Source organism: Nilaparvata lugens, chromosome X (genome assembly GCF_014356525.2).
Source record: "Nilaparvata lugens isolate BPH chromosome X, ASM1435652v1, whole genome shotgun sequence".
NCBI lineage: Eukaryota > Metazoa > Arthropoda > Insecta > Hemiptera > Delphacidae > Nilaparvata > Nilaparvata lugens.
The window spans coordinates 81,107,268-81,131,815 of record NC_052518.1 but is presented as its reverse complement, the minus strand read 5'-3'; the positions used below and the strand labels follow the sequence as shown (position 1 = coordinate 81,131,815).

The 24,548-nt window shown below is 33.4% G+C and overlaps 1 protein-coding gene across 5 annotated transcripts in view; it reads left to right on the top strand.

The window, feature by feature from the left end:
• LOC111045476 overlaps positions 1-24,548 on the top strand; it is an 853,815-nt gene that overhangs the window by 375,469 nt on the left and 453,798 nt on the right. For all 5 annotated transcript variants that reach the window (XM_039441688.1, XM_039441687.1, XM_039441689.1 and 2 more), the window contains exon 2: positions 6,147-6,194. In XM_039441688.1, the coding sequence (XP_039297622.1) occupies positions 6,147-6,194 (48 nt within the window). The remainder of the gene's footprint in view (positions 1-6,146; positions 6,195-24,548) is intronic.

Here is a 24,548-nt window from a genome sequence, read left to right as displayed (position 1 = left end):
GTCCGCACCAGAAGATTTGTTACTGGATAATTTACGAATAAGTAGCAACACTTCATCTGCACTGATAGGCATCCAGAACAGTGATCTTGGACTACGCTTAATATTGAAAGACCTGTGGAAGACATTCTTGGCCTCTATTGGCGGGTTGGGAGTGGATGAATCCGATTTTGCCACATTTATAAAATAATTATTCAGTTCCTCTGCTACTTCCTTTTCATCCGTTATAAGTTCACCTCCTCTAACAAAATTTATGGATTTCTTAGTTTTCTTCCTACCTACTAATTCATTGATAATTGTCCATTGTTTCTTGCTATCACCCCTGGCATTATGAAAAAGGGCTGAATAGTATTTCTCCTTTGCCTTCTTAATCCATTTATGTACTTTATCCTTGAACTTCCTGAAATTTCTATCTGCTAATATATTGTTTCGGTCCCTTTTCATTATTTTAAATAATTTATCCCTAGTTTCAATAGCCCGAACTAAGCCAGCAGTCATCCAAGGCTTGAGTGCCCTAGAACGGTGGTTGCCTGCCCTGACTGTTTCTATGTTTATACTGGAAGACTGTATGTGTGTCTGTAAAGTATTCAGAAAAGCTGAGTAAGCCGAGTCTACGTCTACACCATTATAAACAGACATCCAGTCCTCCATCCCAAGTAGCCCATTTAGCATGTCATAATCTACTTTGGAAGACTTAGTGACACCATGAATATCGCAGATTCTCTTCGACGGTATTGCAGCACAGACGGCTCTGTGATCAGTCAATCCCGCATCGATCACTGCTGCTAGCACATCCGATAAGGGCCTACCTCTAAACAGAATGTGATCAATACATGAAGAACTGGTATCTGTTACTCTAGTATCTATATTAATCAAAGAGTCCAGACCATTCAGAGCTAAGATTTCAAAATAATTTTCGACATTAGAATCCACATGGTTAATATTAATATTAAAATCTCCTACACAAACAATTAACTCCTGCTTTACATTTTCCAATAACTTTCCAAATGAATCTAAAAATAAGTTAATGTTTCCTCCCGTATGCCATCTGTAAATTCCAATCAGAGTAAATACAAGACTTTCATAAGTAAAATTTAGCAAAATACTATCAGCCCCTTCTACTGCACTGTCCAATAAAATACATTTTAAATTATCTTTATAAAAAACTATAAGACCACCACATCTGTTATCATTACAAGAAAACTGAGACTTGTAACCTGGTATGGTGTACAAGTTCATATTGAAATCGCTTTTTATCCATGCCTCTGATAAAACAATGATATGAGGTTTCCTCACAATATTATTTAAATACAAAAGAAATACATCAAAATTTCTTCTTATACTATGGATGTTCATATGAAAAACTGTGAGGTTATCAGTGTTAAAAAAATTATTGTATTCTGGAATTGAAGATATGAAAGCTGGTAGAAATTCATTACTAATATCATTGTCATCATCCATTAAATGTACCAAAAGTTAGATGTTACTTTGTTATCCAATGAGAAGTAGTAAAAGAGAGAAGAAAAAAAATGTGTTACTGTATTTAGTCCATTCTCGGACTGCCATGCTAGACAATAATATTGCATGTGGCATAAATTGTGCAACGAAAATAATGTTCATGCAATATAATATAAGTCCTTACACTTCATAATACGTATATTTACCAATACAACAATTGATACGCATAAACAATACCGGTACAACTCGAATTGATCGACTTGAACTACTGCTATATGAATTACTTGAATTATCAGAATATATAAAAAAAACATATAGTGTTGTGAGTTGACAAACAGATAATAGGGAGAAAAAATAAAGAAAACTGTTATTAGATCATTCAAAGTTACATTGACGTATCATCTGACTACAACACTGGTGGAGTGATAAGATTGCAGCGATAAACGACAATAATTGGAATTTTATCATAGCTGTTCTCAGTGACAAATTTCACCAACTGAACAATAATTCTATCTCTATACTGACACAATATTAGGTCAGTAATTAATAATGGTAGATGCTGTCATAAATCATTTAAATTCTTTTTCAAAACATTCAACATCTCAAAAAGCGTTTCTCGTTGTATTAACTCGATACACTTGTATTATTCAATTATTATGAATATTTCTCCAAGAATAAAATCTCTTAAGCGATTTTCACTTTTGTGTAGTTGAGAAGTTGATATTGTGGTAATTATTCATATTGAATGAAAAACACTTATTTATTGATACTTATTAGACTTATTGATTGAAAGACAAGACCTATCGATACTTAGAAAGACTTTCCAAGCACCAACGAATCTGTGGTTCTTTGGCAACTTCTTATCCTTTTCATTAAATTCTTAAGCGATAGAACTGACCATACCAATCAATATATTTTCATTCTTGTTATCATCAACACAATAAATATAAATGTGGAGTTATATATATGAATCTCGAGACTATACAACAGAAACTGACCCATAATAACTATATGCTACAGAATATCATAAAATTAGTTTATACGACTCAACAAAACTAACTAGAAACTCGTTCATTAATTTAAATACAACCCAAGATTAAAACCCAATACTAATTATTCTAATGAAACATTATTGAATGATTTATGAAGAATGAAATAAAGAATCATGAGATAGGCAAACAGAATAGAAAAATAAGAAATCAATTACAGTAATTGAAAAAAAAATTAACTAGACTACTATGATAACACTGTCATTACCAGTCCCAAGATGTCATCCACTCAGCAACTGAATCCCACTTCTCTTCCCCTTATAACTATAATACCGGTACAGAATGCAAAACACGGATTGTCATTGGCGAAAACAAATAACATGAATTATCAATATCTTCGAAGCCTACTATTCCGTTTGATAAAGTTGGGGCTATTTTAATTTACTTTAAGATCATCAACACTTTTAATGAAGGAAATCCCCCCATCAATTTTATGAATTTTAACCCTGCCAAGATGGTCGACCCAGGCATCCTTAATTTTAGCATCTCTCTTGAAACGCCGTGCTATACCAAGCAGTTCTCTCCGCCTAGACGACAGACTCTGGTTGATGAACACAGGCTGCTGTCCATCAAAGCCTTCAACTTGATTTCTACACAGCTTACCGAATTTTTTTCTTAGATTCAACATTAGATGGGCATCCAGTCTTCTGACGAACTTGACGATTATACCAGGTGGGGGAGGTACTGCACCAGGCTTACCCTTGAGCGGCCTGAGACGGTGTATGGCGTCTACCATGACCGGAGGCATGCCGATCGCGTTGCTCACTCTCGCGAATGTATCCACTACATTCTCATTAGCCGGCTCGGGGAGGCCATGTATCTCCAACGTGTTGCGCCGCGTATACATCTCCAGGTCATCCAGTCGCTCCTCAGTGGTTCGCAATCGTTCTTGGACACTATTAACGTCGCCTCTCAGAGATTCTATCAGTTCCTGTTGTCTATTAATAATTTCACTCTGCTTAGCAATTATCTCCTCCAATTTATCCCGCTTCTCCTGTCCGGCATTTACAAGAGATTTTAGTTCCTCAATAGAATTTAACAATTCAGTTTTTACAACTTCCAACTTTCCCTCAAAAGGCTCCATGGATTTTGTTTGCTCGCCAGCAGCCGAAACTTCACTTTCCCCTGAGCACTGTCCATTTATTTTGACAGGAGTAGAGTCATTTACCCTAAGAGATCGCTGAACACTTAAACAATCAGGGCAGTCCCATGACTTGTTTTTCAAAAACGAAACTTCAGTCTCCTGATAGAAGGCTATGTCATTCCAAATTAACATGGGATGTTATAGCGTACAAATACAAAAATAGATGATGGGATTGTTTCATGAAATAGTTATTTGTATATCTAGAGTGAAAAAAACAGCTTTTTCTCCCTGAGGGGAGCGTTTAATGCGCGAAGCGAAGCCGAGGGCTATAATTTCCCTGAGGGAGAAAAAGCATTTCTCACTCGTGATGTACACAACATTTCTCCTCCACCTACATTTATAGGAACTGCAAATCAAATAATTTTAATAACTCACGATATTGGTGACAATGTTATCTTCTACAACATAACCTTTAAATATATTTGGTTGGTATTTTGAATAGAATGAAATTATATTATTATCAGTATTCTCTAGTATTCATTCTCATCTGTATGTGTAATACCATACTGTGTGCAATATCATACAAACATTATATTTCATGAGTTGATAGAATTTCTGCTTGAGGTATTGAATTCAGTTGGCTCAATGACAGACTACTTCTTTTATGTTTCCTCATCTGAGCTTCGACCTTCCAACCTATTCTCAAAGTAAGTTTTCAAAATAGATATGCTTCCCATGTTATGTGAATGGAGCTACTTCTACTCCCTAGGGAGTTTTTCTGTTTTTTAGTCCCGAAGGCGGAAAATTGACAATTTAGTATTATGTTTCAAGGAGTAAAGTAAGTATTTTAGACAGTCGGTGGAGGAAAAAGTTTTTTCTTGTGCAAGCAGTGTTTGAAGAGCTTTGCCCATTTCGAGGTCTTCAGGAGACGTGATCTGTCATGTGAAACTAGCCCAGTCGTTCTACCGAGAGGACTGATCGCTATGTGATGAACAAATTTTAAACGTCCGTACAACAATGGATCATATGTCTTGCCAAGGATATCGTCGATGTATACAGGGGTGCCCAACTCTATACAAAAATTTACGTTGATAGTAATTTAAAACACTGCTGAATGTTTTTGTACCTACCACAAGATTAGATTTTGAGCCAAATTTTATGATTTTGAGTCCTCCCTCCCACCAAGAATTTTAAACACCCCCCAACGCGTCCAACACCCTACGTCCAACACGCAGAGAACTGGATACAATGATCGTAGGATTTGGCTTCGCTAAAAGTTTTCTTGAAGAGCTATGCTAATTTACAGGTCTATGTCAATGAGTTGTGAACCATCAATGCCCAAAAACTCAACATTACTCAAGCCACCGATTAGAATCAGACCGATTCATGCGCCAGATTTAATAGAGATATAATCTGTATTTTTTTCAGTGTATTTTTAATTATGAGTGAAAAGGAGGATAAAATCCATGTCTGAATTTTCACTTGTGAAGAGCAATACATCAGGGTAGATATATGTAATAGTAACTCAATCAACATTTTCTCTATTGCAGTGTGTAGAGGGATGAATCCGAGAACCACCCTATATATGAATTACGGAAAAACATCTGTAATATAATATAACCGCCTCCAGATGGGGGTGGAAAAGAGATCTCTAAATTCTAAAGGGCGAATCATGGGACTTTATAAACAACAAATTTCACATTCTATACAACTTCTGAATTTATTTCATAATTTGAACTACTAGAATTTCAACAACAAAAAAGTCTGTAAATTTTATTACACATTTCAAAGTCAAGAAAACTGTCTGTAAGATTTTGCTAACTGCTTACTAATTTAATTGTTTACGAATGTAGCGTGGACTCTACTCATTTTACTATTGCAAATCTATAATAATAGGGATTCGGCCATGAAGGGTTTTTAACATGAGCTATAAAATTTAATGGCACTCACCATCGTTCAAATTATATACGGTATCTATTACTATTAGAATTTTCACTTCACTATTGTTGATTTACTAGAATTTTCAATAAACATTCATGCATTAACTTCCCTTATTATTAATAACTATTTCGACATAATCCACTGCTAAAAGTGATAAATTTTTTCAAATTTAACAGCAGACAAATAATTCAAAACAAACGTTATTTTTAGGCCCTAGAGACACGAGGCTACCTCTGGTCTCTGGATTTCAAAGTTATTCCGTCCGCAACTTGATTGGAACTGATCTTTTCCACGCAAATTATGTTCCCCTTTCACCAACGAGATAATGGTCCACGAGGAGACAGAGCACAATTCTGTGGAAAAGGAAAGTGCAATTTTAAAGTATTCCGAAATACTCGTGTATTTTCCATCGCTAATGGAAATACAGTTCCGTGAGAATACTTCAACCCTGCATAGAATTTGAGTCTTCCCGGACGCAAGTTAGCAAAATCTTAGAAATGTGAGAAAATTATTCTTTAACGAAACGTTTCTAGGTTTTTTGTATATCACATTGTGAATTTGTTGAAATGTTGTACATAAAACTGTATTTGATGAATAACGTGAAACGTTTGTTCCAGGCTACACCAGACATGAACCGGCTCCTGAAAAATCAGAGTCAGAAAATGGTGAGTTGAACCTTTTTTCTTTACACTACCTGCTATTTATATTAAGAATATATATGAAAATATTTTCGATGAAGTGTATGAATGAGGATAATCATGTCAATAATAAGTTATAATGAATGAAATAACCAAAATGATATTCAAAGAGTATTATCACTCTCTACTACCTTCAATTAGTAGATTAATGTCATAAAATCATAATAACCATCCAACTAAACCTTTATGAGAATATCCTTTTATAAATTCCAAATAGCTCGACTATTTCTCTTGTTATTCGAGATGAATCCATCTTCCGTTCCCACTTTTTCAAATAAGTGATAACAAGTTATTCATATTCAACTAGAAGTTCAATGAGTTTTAAGAACCGGTATCAACTGCTCACTTATTGTTATGACGATGCATGAGAAATTTATTAGTTATTCAAGTACGGATAAATATAATATTGAACGAGCGTCAGCGAGTTTTTACTTTTGACAAATTCCATGATATTACTAATTAACTCTCCAATAAAAGATATACCTACCTATAAGCGTAATACAGACCTCAGCTATATTGGACACTGTACAAAACTTTTTGGTTGAAGTTTTTGAAAAGAACAGCTCTCATCGAATATTATCAACTCGAATCGTTGATCAGCCAATGAATAGTGAACCAATATGTTTCATTATAGGAAAAACACAGTTTTATCCAAGTAAAATTAACATTGATGACAACGAAACTTTGGTTTTCAATTATGGAGAACTTCCACAATATCAACGCATATTCAACAAATTATGTATGTTCCACCTTACTGGAATGAGTTTGCGGTACGCGACATACGAATGAATACGCGATAGGACGCGACATACGATGGTTTATGTTACACAACATTTATGGTGTATTCATGTTGTATGGAGTTGTGGTTATGAACGAGGCCACAGCCACTTTTAAGTTGTGTAACGAGGAGCACTGACTGGTCTTTATGTTCAATTCCAAATTGGTGCCACACGTGTTTTAGCGCGTCATAATTGGATGTAGGTTTTGTCATACTTCACTTGTTACAGAAGCCAGAGAGGAAAATTCTCGTCCTTTGATGAAACCAGCACACGACACAACATCTATATAAAGCGCCCACGGCTCCCCAACTTATTTTAAATTGAACACAGTATAGAATTCAACGACCAAACTCTGAAAATAATCTATCGATGGAGTAGAAAGTGAGATAAATGGTGGCATGAGTTTGTGCTTTCCTTCTAGATCCAGGTGCGCTAATTGGAGCTATTCTTGTGCATCAGAGGTTGCATTGAAATAACTTAAATATGCTACGTAGGCTACCCAAAAACCACAGTGATAGGGGCAGGAGACTCTCAAGTTTGAAGATTGCAAAAATAAATTTGTTGATGCACATTATTAAACCTTTGAAGAAAATGCGGTTCACGACTTCTAGGGAGAATGCGAATTTCTTCAAAAAGAGAGTATATATGCATATAAGAATAGTATTTGTATATAAGAATAAACTGTTCAAATATAAAGTGACGACCGATATTCACCTCAATTAGTCAGAAACATCCAAAATATTAGCCTGACACAGCATTTTATCATAACATGTGATGTAATAATTGTATTATTTTCATTCATCAATCAATTTATGCTATCCGATGAGGATCGCATTTCGAGATGAGATAATAATAGTAACTATACAATGAGTAGTGAATATTTGTAATCTAAAAAATGTTATATCGACTCTATTGACCTAGTATACCTTCAAAAAACTCACTTCTATCCTAAATCAACACTACTGTCCTCGATTGGAGTTCAGTGTTATCAATGATGTGACTATGATTAGGCTACTCCATTACTATGCTGCTCAGTGCTGCAATATTACTCACATAATTTGCCATACATTATTATTCGGAGAACAATTCTCTATGTATGACCACGGATCTAACTTACTTGGTCCATGGTATCACTTATAAAGCATGGATGTCTTGAAATGTCATCCCCTACACTTTATTATTGTTGGATTACGGTTTTTACCAATCAATTATAAGAAAACGTCTCATTCGCAATCATTCAACATTATCTACTTGAAATATTCAGACATCCCCTATTTACTATCAACTCCTTCTTATTTCTTGGGAATTTAAATCAGAGTAGAAAACTTTAGAGATGATTCTCTAATGTAATTTGTCCATGGCCATTTTATAATAATAAGCAGAATAAGTCCGTGATATAGTATGTTTCTTGTTTCTTCCTGTAATAATAAATAATGATTACATATATATTGCATTCTTCATAATAACGTTCATAAATGTGACGGGAGCAGGGAGAGATTCAAATTTCAAATATATACTCAACTCTACACTATTATGAAATCGACGACTCCCAAAGCGAGGGAATATTTTTAGAGCCTCGCGTTCGATGTGGCGTTTAGAGCTTCAGTCAAAAATAAGACCTTGAACGAGAAATTGGAATTCGATTACCTAGCCGAGGAGACGTTGAACAACAACGTTTTGAGCGTGGGAATTGGATTGATAAAATTCAAAGACATCCAGTCTGGTAATAGGACTTGACAAAAAGAGATATTCTTCAACCAATTCGGAATAGATTGGAAAATGTTCTCTACTCAACCAGCATAATTCAAGTATATTATTGATCATGTATTTCTGTGGAATCATCATGTTGAATTTTAAAATATAAAGCGGATAGAGAATGATTTTGTCATTTATCAATTCAATGATTCATTCCAGCTCAGCAATATAATATTATGTCCACACATGCCGAACCAAACTTTGAACAGCGCAGCGAACCGTGCAACGCACCGTGCAGCCAGCCACGCAGCGAATTTAATCAAAAGAATGAAGTCAACTGGTGGATATTTTCCAATTTCAATGATGTTACATCTGCTCTGTAAACTCATTCTACTAATTTCCACTTCAAATCTTCAATAGGAACAAAAAGTATCTTTACTTCTGGAGACTATGAAGCTTCGATTTCAATTTATTTAGATTTCAATACACATCTCATTAAATACAAAATTCATATATATTTGAATCCCTCTAACTTACATCCATTTGAGGGATATTAAAAAATACAATTCTCATTTACTTGGTTGCAATAACTTGAATAATAAACAAATATAAATATATAAGATACAGAATGATGGTTATTAACAAAGTAAATTAGAAAATTCATAAATAATAACTTCCTATATACCTATTAAATTATCGCTAGTCTGACGAAACTATTGTGAGCTTGCATTTTTACTGTAAAATCCAACCATATATGTCTCAATAATCAATTATTGTAATGAAATATAATTTCAATTTTGTTTTAACTTGACCTCTTCTTTGTAAATTTCGCAATTCCAGAGGCAATGAGTTCAAGATATATGGAATTCTGCACTCTGGAGTTCTTTCACCATAATTATTGTTAAATCTGTGGAATCTATAATATATTCTGTTTCTCAATCCTTAGTTTATTCCATTTATTTCTCCAAATTGGTTTTTGAATTAACTCCGTGTCAAATCAGTATAATTGGCTAGGGCCTCCATGGACATAATTCCCAATAGTTGGCGAACAATACCATTAAAAAAAAGAGTTACAATATTCTGTAATGGCTGTTCTATATATTTCGGAGCTAAACTGTATATTGAGATACCATAGTACAGGGTACTCTCTATCATTGAATCTATATAAATCTCAATTTTCCTTCTAGATTTTTCAGAATTAATGTTCAAATTCATCTATGATACCGTACATGAAGTTCCATAAGTTCCAAGCGTGTTTTTTATGAGAAGGTTATAATGCTATTACAAGACTATCTCTTTCGAACAGCTGTATAGCACAACGGTGAAACGCTAGCTTACAGAGCGATGGTTCCTCAGTTCGAATCCCCGATGCTTCCCAACTTTTTTGTTCTTAATTTTTTCCCTCGAAACGTATTATTATCAATTATTTTCTTAAGGAATTTGTTTTCATTACAATTGAACTTGGATTTTATCAAATAATTATTTTTGATGTAAAATTTTGCCACCAGTACAAATGAATTGGACATAGTCTTCATGTTGTAGGCCTATCATTGAATTTCATAAGAAAAACGTGAATAGATCACAATAAAATAAGTAATAATTTATATTCTTCAGTTATAATGTACTATACTCAGTTTTCTATACTATAATAAAGTAAAGAACTGGCTTATACACGTAAGGAATAGGGAATTATGTTTGACGCATCATCACGTCTGAAATATACTCAACTGATGAATTTGAAATTTTGCATATAGATTCTTAATTAACCGAGGATGGTTATTTATGCCTATTTTCACTTCTTCAAGATTTCATTACGCCAAGTTTCCAATTTGTCATGCTTCCAGTTGTTGTATAGGAGCAGCTGAACTTTTCTTTTAAAAGGACTCTAGATGATAGGTATGATTGGGGATCCTATTCGAATAAAAGTAACTGATTTTCTGGCGCATCAAAACCGCACCGATTTCTCAAACCGTTCAAAAGTTATTCTCATTCAAAGATCCATTGAAATCATCCATTTATCAATCATCTTTACTATAATAATGGAAAGAGCTGGCTCATACACGTACGTGATGTAGGAAAATTATGTTTGACACATCATCACGTCTGAACTACTGGACTGATTGATTTGAAATTTTGCATAAAGCTTCTTCATTAACCGAGGATGGTTATAGGCCTATTTTCAAATTTCGAATTTTTTGTTACGTCAAGTTTTCATTTTGCATTTTTAAAATAGACCCTTGCGAAGCACGGGTTACCTACTAGTAGTAAATAATTCTTTTAGTGCCAACAGGAAAATAGCTACTTATTCTAGAACACTTATAAAGTGCTGCTCTCATTATGTTTTTTTAGTGAATCGTTGTGTGATTTGATCTCATATCAGAATCGAAAGTTATTCCTAGGTGTTTTATACTTTTACTGTAATCAAGTTTTTACAATTATAATCATTCATTCTTCGGCTTCCTAGGCAAACAGTTTCATGGCAAGTTTATTTAACAAATTATCTTTCATCAACATTAATTCTTTGTTTCATAAATACTATCGCTTTCGTCTTTTGTGCATTAATTTTTATACTGTTATTAAAGAAATACTTAGTTGCCAAATAAAGATCCTGTTGTATGAGTCTCAAACCTGTTTCAAAGAATTTTCATAACAACTAATATCGATCCTACTGGTCTATAACACCCCCGATTTTTCTTTGATCCTTTTTTAAAGATGGGTCTAAGATAAGTTACTTTCATTGGTTGTGGTATATTACCACTTTCAACAATTCCGTCAATCAAATGAATCAATATTAGTCTCAGGTATAATATATTGCTTATTACATTATGTGGTCTAATCCTATCTGGTCCTGAGGATGACTTGACATTCAGTTTATTGATAGCCAAATACAGAGAATGCAAATGTTCATGTTCTTGAAGTTCATGCTTAATTTATTGCCTTTTGAATGATTTCCCGCCCATTTATCCCACCATTAACCTCTTCAATTGTCAATTTAAATTTTCCCTTAAATTTCTCTGTCAAGTCATGCTTATGATTTTCTTCAGTTACTTCGAAATTTTTTTTTAATGATTCCATTATGGTTGGTCTACGTTTTTCATTGATAAATTGATTTATAGTTTCCCAAGTCTTTTTAGTATTATTAAAATTATCAGAAAATAATCTATGATGATAAAATCTCTTCTCCAAACGAATTTTATTTGTTAGGTCATTCTAATTGCCTTGAATTGGTTTCTTAGTTCTAAATTACGTTTGTCCTTTTCAAGCCTTCGCCATGTGCGATTTTTTGTATCTATTAGTTGCTTGATAATATTATTAATCCAGGGATTCCTATCTTCCTGGATTCTAGGGATGGGTATCGATACATCGATGTTTAAAAACATCGATGTTTCAACATCGAACATCGATGTTAACTGTTCGATGTTTTTCACTTATCGATTGTTTTACCTAGACATCGGTCATCCGATGTTTTCCCCAACTAAAAAGTGAAAACAATTCTAATTTTTTAATTTGATACAAGTTTTTTTTTTATTTTTTTGTTTGAAGAGGATTATCTTGAGAGCAATAAGCAATAGTAACGAAATTACAATCATTATCTCTATCATATTTAGTGTAGTATCCTGTTTAGTGTTTTTTGTGAATATAGATCACTTTTGTGAAAGATCTCGCATAAGTTTTGATTTCCTGCAGATTGCTATTTTTATTTTTCAATCAGGCTCTCTGTATTCTTATGTGAGACTGTTGGATACTCTTGAAGATTTACATTACTTCTGTAGCCCGTGTCAAGGTTAGATAGTTAGTTATTTAGAATTGAATAAGAGGTCGGATTCTTCGTTTCTTAGGAAGAAAGAGTTTTTTCTTACTACAATTATTTCCTCAACATGTGTTTAACACTAATTAATCTAGCTCTGGAAAAGAGGTCCTCGTATTGTAAGGAGTGCAGAGATCCATATAAAAAAATATAATTCATTTTCATTTCCTAAAAAATCTATCAGGTATTGAATGAATACGATATGAGTATCAATGATTGCTAAAATTAGCTTAGGGTGAAATTTCAAGACCGAATCCTCAAGGATATCCCGAGAGGTTTCAGACAAAACCATGAAGATGACAAATCTTGTGAACTAGAGTTGATGTATCTATCTAGTCACTTCAATTATTCGAAAGACTGTTACTTGAATACCACAAGTCCAAAATTGCTGTGATTCCAGTTAGTAACTGTTGAAATATTGGAACAATAGTTTCAGATAAAATTGTAGTCACTTTAGAAGCTCTTTTTGTGCTCTACAATCTGAGATCAGGTATAGCGATCTATCTCATATTCCAGGTATACCTGACAACAATGCTCCTTGTATTGTGAAAAACACCTAATTTTCAGCTTCAAGCATCATTACCAACTACATTGTCCTCACATTGATATTTCGGACAACGACATAAGTTCTTGAGATTATGTTCTATGAGAATCACCCGTAAGATACACTTCATTTCAGTATTTCCTAGTGGAGAGGCGCGCTTAAGGACACCTCAAGGATCAAAATTTCAAACACATAACTTTTGACACAATGCTCAGATTTCATCGTCTACTACACTTCATCCTTCTCGGTTCGTCACGGCGGTTCAAAATCATGCATAATAAGTCAAATTCGGTCGAAAAATGGAAAATTTATTGTTGAGTGTACTTAAGCCCATATTCCAATACACAGAAAATGACCAATTTCTATATTCAAAGTTGCATGTCTTGTGAAATACTTCTGATAAAATTTCCAAATTTAGTGAGAATGTGAAAATTGTCCCCCTCTACCCACTCCAATAAATAATACTTTCGATTCCAAAACAATTTGGAAGTTAAGATTTTAAAAATGGCGATTTCAGTTTTTACATTTTTTTCGTAATTTTACTGTTGATCAAGAGTTTCTAAAACGAGTCTGATACATCATAGAAACTTACGATTGATTACAAATTGTAGATAAATTCATCTTGTACGAGCTCAGTTGCCTAAAATCCATCTTGAATCACTTTTAGCTATCATACAACTGCCAAAACCGTTAATATGAGAAAAATATCTACAGTTTCCGGATTTTTTTCAACAATCAAATCTCACTTTACGAACATATTTTTTCATGAATTGTTTACAGCAGATGAAATAGAAAATTCTATTGTACATTTCAAGATCATGTAATAATTTTTATAATTAGGGGTTACCGAGATACATAGCTTTGAATATAGAAATTGGCCATTTCTTATGTATTGAATATGAATAAGTACCTACACTCAACAATAAATTTTCTATTTTTTGACCGCATTTGACTGTTGATGCATGATTTTGAACCGCCTTGGCGAGCCGAGAAGAATGAAGTGTAGTACGATGAAATTTGAGCATTGTGTCAAAAGTAAATTATAAGTGTTTGAAATTTTGATCCTTGAGGTGTCCTTAAGCGTGCCTTTACTAGGAAATACTGAAATTGAGTGCATCTAACGGGTGATCCTTACCGATGAACTTATGTCATTGTGCGAAATATCAATGTGAGGACAAAGTAGATGGTGATGATGGTTGAAGCTGAAAATTAGGTGTTTTCCACAATACAAGGAGCATTGTTTTCAGGTGTACCTGGAAATCCATATGACATAGAGCGCTCTACCTGATCTCAGATTGTATAGCACAAAAATACGCCTAGAGGGATTTTGAAATAAACATCTAAGTTGTAACAATCGGAAGATATTGTTGATTAAAAACTAAAATTCATCAAAATTGATTTTTTCTTCAAATTTTACTCATTTTTGAAAAATTATTACAAAGTAGTCATTGGAGATAGAGAGTTCCAAGTGATCTCATTTTTTTCAGAATTATATATAATCTGGGAGAGATTTGGCAGAAATAGCTGAAAACTGGAAAATGAGCCGAAAATACGAGGTTTTTGGGCTATCTTGTATCTAGCACAAGGAAATATTGCATGAAGAAATTGGTTCTGGACTTCTCTTATGTACCCAAATAATATATTAAAAAATCAGAACCACAATATAAATTGCAAGCACACCCCCTTTTTTATGTCTATATTGACTGGACTAATAGTATCATCCATAGAAACGTAGGGCGATAAACGATGTTTAAAAACATCGATGTTCAAAAACATCGATGTTTACTGTTCGATGTTTTTCACTTATCGATGTTAGGATGAAAAAAACATCGATGTTCAAAACATCGATGTTTTGTCTTTCGATACCCATCCCTACTGGATTCCTTGGATTCGAGAATTACTTCAACGATAGGCTAATTGATATCACTTTGCAAAGAATCTCTAGATCTCAATTATCATGGAAATGTAATACGCAGTTGAAATAATGCACATGATCGATATTTCAAGAGAATTTTATTTAATAATGTGGAATAATTGTATTTTTCCATAAATAAATTGAGCATACATTGGTGATATTGAGCTCAACTTCTTGTTATCATTTTGAGACAGGTTTATTCACTGTAGCCTACTGAAGTTCTTCAAGTATTGTTACTTGCTGTTAAAAACATTTTTAAAAATAGTCCAAACTAATATTGAACTGCACTCATGATATTCACGCATCAATATTCCTTCAAGTTTACAAAACATGATGAAAGCTGTTGATTATTGGGTGTTGGTGATTGAGTGTAGAGAGAAAGTGAGTGAGTGAGAGAGAGAGGCGTTGGTTCAGGCGTAGGCGTTGCGAATGGGAAATCCATTTGAGAACTTGAAACAATAAATTTGATCCAGCCATTATGTGCCAGAAGTTCAAATCGCCGAGCGCTAGTTTGAGAATGGATTTTGGAACTTTTCAACCAAGTAGGCAATTAGACTTCCAACTCACATATTGGTCGACAAAAGCTATTCAAAGTAGTTTGAGCGCTTGTGCTAGTGATGCCGTCTCCCTGCCTATTCAAATAAGAAAATATTATGGAAGCGCCTGACACTTTTAGGGCACAACTTTACTCTGCCTCATCAATAGTCTAAAATAGTACAAGTGATTAGCAATAGTCTGATGAATAGGTCTGCTAATCAACTTAGTTGTTTCCTCTCTTACAAATTAAGTTTATTATGTCTTACTTCACTAGAATAACATTCTAATCCATTGAATGGCACTGCAAAACTTCACTTCTACTCGTAACTCTTACTCTCACAAAATCTTATTGCTATAAATATAATTTTGTTTCAACATGAACAAGAATGGGAGCTCCATATGAGAACTTGAAATTACGAATGACGTTTGGTATGCTATGTACGTAAACAACATGTGGAAAGTCTCAAACTGACTCTCCGATTCTCTAAACTCTTGAAATGAGAATGAATAATTTTCTAATTAACTATTTCTAATTTCATCAGAGAGAAACAATATGGATAACAAATGCTTGTTAGTTAGAGACACTATTCCAATGCCGCCTGAACTTCATTTGCGATTTTTCAAACTTTACATTCTTTGAAACAATCCATGTTTTCTCATTCGAAGCAATTGTTTGTACCACTCCAAAGTTCCCAGCAGTCACTATTGATTTAAGTAGCTACTTTGTACGCTAAAATGCTTCCATAATTTTCATTACACATTTTTTTTAAGCTTTTGAATTTTCCTGAACTCAAATTGAAATGGAGTTGTTCTTTAATGAAGTTCATTCAAATATAGATGATCACGATACAAAATCCTCAATATAAGAACTGAATCTCAATTGAAAACTCTTCATATTACTTATCACAATAGTTGAAAAATAGAAAGCTCATAGAAGCTGGTGTAACTGGCATCTTGAGTAATTCCACGTATTCGAGGAATCGTATTCTCAATGAGAGGTTGTATCATTTCATTGATGAGAAACATCGGGCTCAATTTGGATTTCTTTCCCGAATCCTCTTTAAAGAATTACTGAGTCAAAATTTTCTGTTAGTTCACCTACACTCAAGCTTATTTATGCCCAGGTTTTTTTCTATGTCTGTAAAATGTTGGTTCGTAAGATTTTATATTAGAGCAGAAAGGAAATAAATTAGATTTTGATTTGATGCGATTTGAGTCCAAAATAAGGTTATGCTTTCTTTTCAAATGTATTTCTGTGATGCTGGCGTGGTATTTTGATGTGTGTGGACGCTGTCTAGAGTGTACCGCGGCACCGAGGGAGTATGCGCGTTTGGGGTTGAGTGCGAGTGGTTGAGCTAGCAGCCGTGTACGTGAACCATGATTCAGTGAGGTAGTAATTTGTGGAAAGGGAGAGTGAGGAAACATTTGGTGGTTTTAAGGGGCAACATTGTTGTGATGACTAATCTATGGCTGGTGGTTGGGTCTGTTGCCACCACCAGTATTAATTGCTCGACATTCTGGACTCGCAGGCGGTCATTAGCAAAGACAGGTGACTCTGTTTAGGAATAGCAAGCGTGCTTTCGTGCCTCCATGCTGGCATTCCTCTTTGATCAGTACTTGTATCCTAGTATGCTTTCCAAGCAAGGCTTACCTCCTTTGATAACTCCATCTCCCTTAATGCTGATAACGTTACTTGCATTCAGTCATTTTGCCTGCATCCACCTCTACACACTGGCATGATTAATTGCTGCGTATCTAGTGCCACATTCTCTCTCCAGCTTTGACCAGCTGTTTACTGCTTCTTGTCTTATAGCCTTCTTGGAATACAGGCTTACAGCAAGTATCACATACGCATATCCTGTATCATTATTTATTCATGGAATCCACGATCACAAAAGTCCAACCTCTGTTTAATTATTTGGTTTTGAGCTTTCCAGGATAACATGCTGGAGGATGAGCATTCAGATATCCAATAACAAAGTGAAGCCTGGGAACATGTTTTAATAAAAACCTTTTTCTTGATTATTATGATGTTCATAATGTTAAATTGAGTTCAACCAACTTTTACCAGAGATAACTTCTATACTTCTACTCTAAGCTTCCATATTCTTTATTCCGTGCTTTTACGTTTTATGAATGGAGAAGGCCCCTTAATAACGGATAATTAATTGATTGATTATCTGATTGTTGAATGAGAATTGAATCCAGGATATCCTTCAGATGGAATTAATCAGTTTCAATAAATATCATAATTAGCATCAAATATCATAGCTTAGCATCAATTTTCTCCTTGATCATGAATAGTACAACTAATAGAGCGATTACCAGGGCTAGGGCATCCCCCAGAAGCGATGAGACTGCGATTTCCAGAGCTAGGGCATCCCCCGTAAGCGATGAACCTCAGGATGAGGTTTAGTTCATAGAAATATGAAGCAGTTGGACCTGACAAATCAGACGACCCAGGATCGTTCGAACTGGAGACTGAGATCAAGGAGAGCCGACCCCAAATAATGGGAAAAAGGCAAGGAGGAAGAAGAAGAAGAAGAAGAAGAAGAAGAAGAAGAAGAAGAAGAAGAAGAATAAATATCATAGCATGTTGTCCTGGTAATGTTATGGCATTATTCTTTTGAGCTTTTATGAGTAGTAGATAATATTACCTCTAATACAATATTCCATTGCAGGATGAGCTAGCAAGAAAACTCCTCCATCGGCGAAAGCATTGTACAATAATAATTGACCGAAGCAAAGCTGAGGTCTTGATTTCGGCTCGATCGGCTTTTGTCTGTTTGTTTGATTGTTTATTTGTTTGTTTGTTTGTTTGTTTGTTTGTTTGTTTGTTTGTTTGTTTGTTTGTTTGTTTGTTTGTTTGCTTGTTTGTTTGTTTGTTTGCACCGCAGTTATTGTCCGATTCGGATGAAATTTGGTATGCAAGTTCTTTGAAACAAGGCGCAGAAACGTATGTGTAAAGATTTTTTGTAAGACCTCCGGTTTTTTGTAATATTTAAAAAACCGTAAACTAACCTCAAAAGTTACTTTTTTGTTTCTTTGAAGATACAGCAATTCATGTTCCTACTTTCTGACAAGTATTTTGTTCTCCTTTAGGTATGAGATCGGAAACCGATTTGTGTGCATTAACATTCTGCATAGGCATAACAAGCCTCTATTGAATCCACTTTTCATGAAAAACATCATTAGCAACCTCCTGTCATTGTCACCAACAAACTCATTTTATTTAGAATCATTTTCATTTCACCATCGTCTGTGAGACGATCCATCATCTAAATTGCCTACTGCACATTCCATTTTTCCGTCAGTTGACCAATTTCTTATAATTAATTATTAGAAAAGTTGTAATATATGTTTATATTGTGAATATGGAGACGATATGAAGGTACCTCCTTGATAAGTCCGGTGTCCCTGCAAACAGTGTCTCTAGCACTTTCAATGGAGGAAATAATAGATGACATGGCTAAATCTTCACAATATACTGTACTTACTGGCCCTTCTCATTAGATTGAGAGTTGTATTCATGAGCGAGGTCTACTGTTCGCAGAACTACTAGTTATTATTGTTGATTACAAAAATCCTATTCATAAACGTAATATATTGCGCGATGAGTTCAAAAATTTGAATTTATCGCCCACTAGTCAGTGGTCATTGAGATTCCTGATCAAGATTAAGATTGGTTTTCACCTCAATCATTTCAAAATTCAATTCCATAGCAGCATTGATTGAATTATGCCTTATTAATATTATAATTCCCCATAATTGATTATGTATATGAGGGAATAATTACACTCTGAGATAATAAGAATAATTTTGATCAACAATAATTATCGTATAAAATACTACGCATACTACACTTGGAAAAACTCTGACAACAGACCCGAGCCAGCCTGCTCACCCGATATTATCTATATATATATATATATATATATATATATATATATATATACATATATATAGGTTCATTCCTTAACACAAAGTGGGTCTTTTGTATAAATTTTTACAACTCATGTTGGTACATTTGCATAAGATGGTCCAAGCATCTTTAGTAGCTCCACAGACCTACCATATGTGATGGCGTTTGTGTAATGGAGTATAATAGTTCACTCCCGTGGGTCTGAGCATTCGCGCCATTTATTCAGACTGAACTTGATTTGAGGTTATGTATTGAAGTTAGCGCCATTCCTGTTGTGAATGGAATATTCTTGTCTCGTCCTCGTCTGTCAGCTGTCTGTTGTCTGCAGAATGGAAGATTTTGTGTTTTGTGATGTTGTGATTGTGTCAGAATGTCTGAAAATTTATTCAAGCAGTGATCAAATTTTGAATTTAGCTTTAAAAGGTAAGTCAGTTATAGAATTATAAAATTACTTGTACTATTTAGCTTGCTTCTTGTACAATTATTTCCTTATGCGATTTAGTAATGCTTTAAGGTTATTAACATTTTGAAACGAAATCAAGAATAAAACACATTAAAAGTAAACCGCATCACTACTCACAGAGTGTATGTAATTGAGTGTTTGGAAATAAATAAATGTAACAAAAAATAAAATCATAAATGTAATTCCTTCATTTCTATCACTACTTACAAGCTCAACTGAATCTGCACAATAATCTTATTCTATTAGGATATATACTGTAAATACCTATATACCTGAATGGAATTGGTAAGAAGCTCATTGGCAATGGAATCCTTAATTGTGTAAATAAATATTTGGATCATAAAAGTCAAGTTAGTCCTGAAATCATTCCTCTTCAGCCATGTAATTTAAATAAAAATAACTCTGTTAATGGGTTCAAAGTTGGGAATGGATATGCAAACAATATCAATCCTGGGCCTGGGACTAATGATAAATTAACAGCTAATGAAGCTTTTCTGAACACTACATTTTTGAATGTCCAGGGTGAATCAAACAAATTAAAATATATTTCCCTCTTATGTTATAACTATAATGCTAAGATAATTACTGTTGCTGAACATTGGTTAACAAACGATGACTGTAGCTATCTTACAATACCTGGCTATGGACTTGGGTCCTTCTATGGAAGAAAAAATTCCATTCATGGTGGAGCAGCAATTTTTCCAATTAATGGATTAGAATTCAAAGAATTAAATAGTAAAGGAACTTTCTATAGGAATAGTTTGTCAAGCTGCTGCAATTAAACTTCCAAATGAGAAAAAAATTGTTTTGTCATTGTACAGACCCTATAATAATGATGTTAGTTTTTTTAACAACTCTCTATTCTGTCTTGATGATATATCATGTGCCATTTATAAATGTAACTATAATTTAATATTATGTGCTGATTTCAATGTCAACTTTAATGTAAATGATAATTTTAATAGAGATCTTTGCAATTTGTTTGAATGTTTTGGTATCCATATTTCTACAAAAATGAAATCACTAGACCAGGCACACTGAATGAAGGCCACTGTATTGATAATGTTGTGACTGATATTCATGATAGCAGACATGTGACCCGAGTTATCAATACACATCTACTGTCAGATCATCATGCCCTTCTATTTATATCTTTAATAAATGTGAAAAATGACTCTCAAAGTTTTTCTAGTGTAAACAACAAGCTAGTTAGGTTAGTTAATTAATGATCAGAACATTTATTTATTTGTTAGGTTAATTAGTATCATACACTGGAGTGTGGTGTTTTGATTTGTATATGTCAGCTGTTAATGCTGCTTATCCTCTTAGAGGTTTCAAAGTTAGTAAGCCTAAGCTGGATGATGGATGGTATACTGCTGATTTAATGAAGCTCGAAGTTGTGATGAATATTATAGCTTAGGTACTGAAATTTTTTAAGACTAATCAGTTTAGAGATAAATATAAAAGCTGTTAGAAAGAGTATAGAATAGCTATTAAGAATGCAAAAATAAATTATTTCTACAACAAAATAGAGCATTCAAAAAATAAAACTCAAGCTGCATGGAAGGTAGTTAAAATTCTTACAAATGTCAACAATGAAGCTATTGATTCACATGATGATAACAATGCTGATTCATTTAACAACTTTTTCATTGAAAAAGTTGAGGAAATTAGTGAAAATGTGCCAGTTAGTAAACATCTCAGCTCTCACTACATCAATAAGTGCAATAGGCCTAATGTACCATTTTGTTTCCAACCTGTTACTACAGATTATGTGTACCAGAAAATAAGTAGTCTTAGTAATTCAAGTTGTTTAGATATATATGGTATTAATTCTAAGGTCTTAAAAATATCTGCTCCTTATATAAGTGAAGTTTTGAGTTACCTTTTTAATTATTGTTTAGTATACAAGGGCATTTTTCCAAGTGTATTGGAAAACGTTAAGGTAATACCTGTAGGCTACATAAAAAAGGTGATAAGAAAAACTTCAGGCCAATATTCCAGGCCAATATAATCAGGCCTTATTTCAGGCCAATAACAATTTGTACCTGTGATATCCAAAGTATTTGAAGCCATAATGCAAGACCAGATCTCAAATAATTTTGAAAACTTTGGTATTTTTACTAAAAAACAATTTGGTTTCAGGCCATGTAGAAATACTAGCAATGCAGTAACAAGTTTAGTAAATTAATAGTAATGTTGATGATTTGGAGAAGGGTCTATCTGTTAGTTTTAAGTCATATGACATGTCTAAAGCTTTCGATACTGTTAAGCATAACATACTTTTTAAAAAAATTTCTTATTATGGCTGCAATTCAAAATCAATCTATTTAAAGGACCGCAACCAGTTTGTTTACAAAGATGGTCAATTCTCTAAGGCCAGAAAGGTTCATTATGGGGTCCCTCAAGGCTCCATACTTGGATCAATACTCCCTAATATATATATTAACAACATAATTTGTAATATAGAAGGCACTGATAAAGCAGGATTTCTCTTTGCTGATGATTTTGGTCTCAAAGTTAGTTGTAAATCCGAAGCAGGTGTACAAAATTGTCTAGTTGATAGCTCTCTACTCCTTAATGATTGTTGTGCTAGTAATTATTATGTTCACCTATAATAGAAATTCAAACAATGAAGTGGGGACTGAACCTTTAAAATTTCTAGGTATTGTTCTTGATCCTAAACTTAATTGGCAACCACATATGCAGAGTTAATTAGTGAAAAAAATAGCAAAGGTACTCTACTTGCTGAGAAGGTTAAAGTTAACTGTAGATATTAATATATTATTAAAAGTGTATTTCTCTCAAATACAAAGTTTACTGTCCTATGGTATACTATTATGGGGCTCTAGTACTCATGTCTCAAAAATATTTATACTCCAAAAGAAAGCAATTAGATTGATTTGTAATGTTGATATGAGGACCCACTGTAAACCTTTTTTCAGAAATCTGGGAATATTTACTGTCTATTCTTTGTATGTATTATTTAGTGTTAGTTAAGTACATGGTAATCTGGATTTTTTTAAATTAAATAGTGACTCTCATGGATATGGAACCAGAAATAGGAATAATATCAGAGTTCAACAGTTCAGGTTCACAACTTCACAAAAAAATCTTCTGTACACATCTGTTAAACTGTACAATTCATTACAACTAGAAATTAAGGCACTGCCTCTTGCATTCTTCAAAAGGAAATTGAAAACTGTACTGAAAGCTGAAGTTTATATAACATCCAAGAATTTCATGTAATTGACTGGACCAAATATTTGTAGGCTAATATTATTTGTATATATTAATTGTATTATGTAATATCTAGTACCTATTTTTGACATTATTTTATCAATGCATTGTTAACAATGTCTATGATAATATAGATTCTTATTCTTATTCTTTCAAGAATGTGAACAAAAAAAAGCTTGCTCATTTTTGAAAGTGGATTTCACTTTTTTTTGTTTGTATTCTAGTTTCCTACATCTTTGTGAGTATTGAGAGAATTGAACTAATACTTTCTGCATAAATTAAATTTATTACTTATAATAAATTAACTTATCACACATGGATGAGTGGATGAATAACCCCCTAAAAATTTGAAATTAAAAATGGTTTTTGAATTTCAGTATTTTTTCATATCCACAATTTATTCCTGTTTATTATTTCATTTATTTTATAATAATTCCTGTTATATTTAATATAAACAATTTTCATAGATAGAGAATAGCTACAGTATCTTATATTCACTTTCTAGAAAACCACATGAAAATACATGTGAAACAATTGTGGAAAATGCACATTGTAGTGGGTTCTAGCACATACAATATTATTAGATTACAAACTCTACCTCTTCTTTGGTTCTAACCTTCTTATTGTGAAATACTTTTTTTGAAAATTGCAACTTTGAATGCTTTATTGAAAAACGATGATATGTATCAAAAAAGTATTTCAGCTGTTGTTTCTTCCAAAGACTACATTAAAATAATGTGTCATTTAGTGTGATGATCTTTTTCTTCGAGAAAGATTAGTTTAATTGAAATAGATGGAAACAGTTAATCAATCAAACTTGAAAAGCTATGAATTATACATTGAAACAAATCCTGAAACAAGAAATCTAGCTTATTGGAAGAATAGCTTCCAAAATTACTAATGAAGTTAACAATAAAAATCAATGAAAAAAAATCCAATGTCACTTCAAAAATCATAAATTGAATCTATGAAGTGCATCAACAAATCAATTGCATTCAGCCTATCAGCTTGGAAAATTATGTATTATCAATAAATTCAATCGAAAGAAAATACTGTAACCATGCCTATTGGAAGAATCCTTACAGACATCGCGAGGAATGGAGAACCAAAAATTGAAAATCTATCAGCCAGTTGCATAAAAGAAAATCAAACCATAAGATGACGTCTTTAATGGAGCCACTACACCCACTTCCCTGTTCAGCTCTGTATGATGACGTCATCTTATGTTAATTAAATTACATTTTCTTTTGTGCAACTTGCCGTTTGTGTTGGAACTTGGAATTATGACATCCCTATTGTCTGTACAGCAGGTATATCGGAATTTTCTCTTTTATTATATTCGGAACCTACAAGTTATGTATTGTAGCCATTGAGCTTATTAATTTTTTTGTCAAAAAAGATGTGGGGTCCCAAATTTG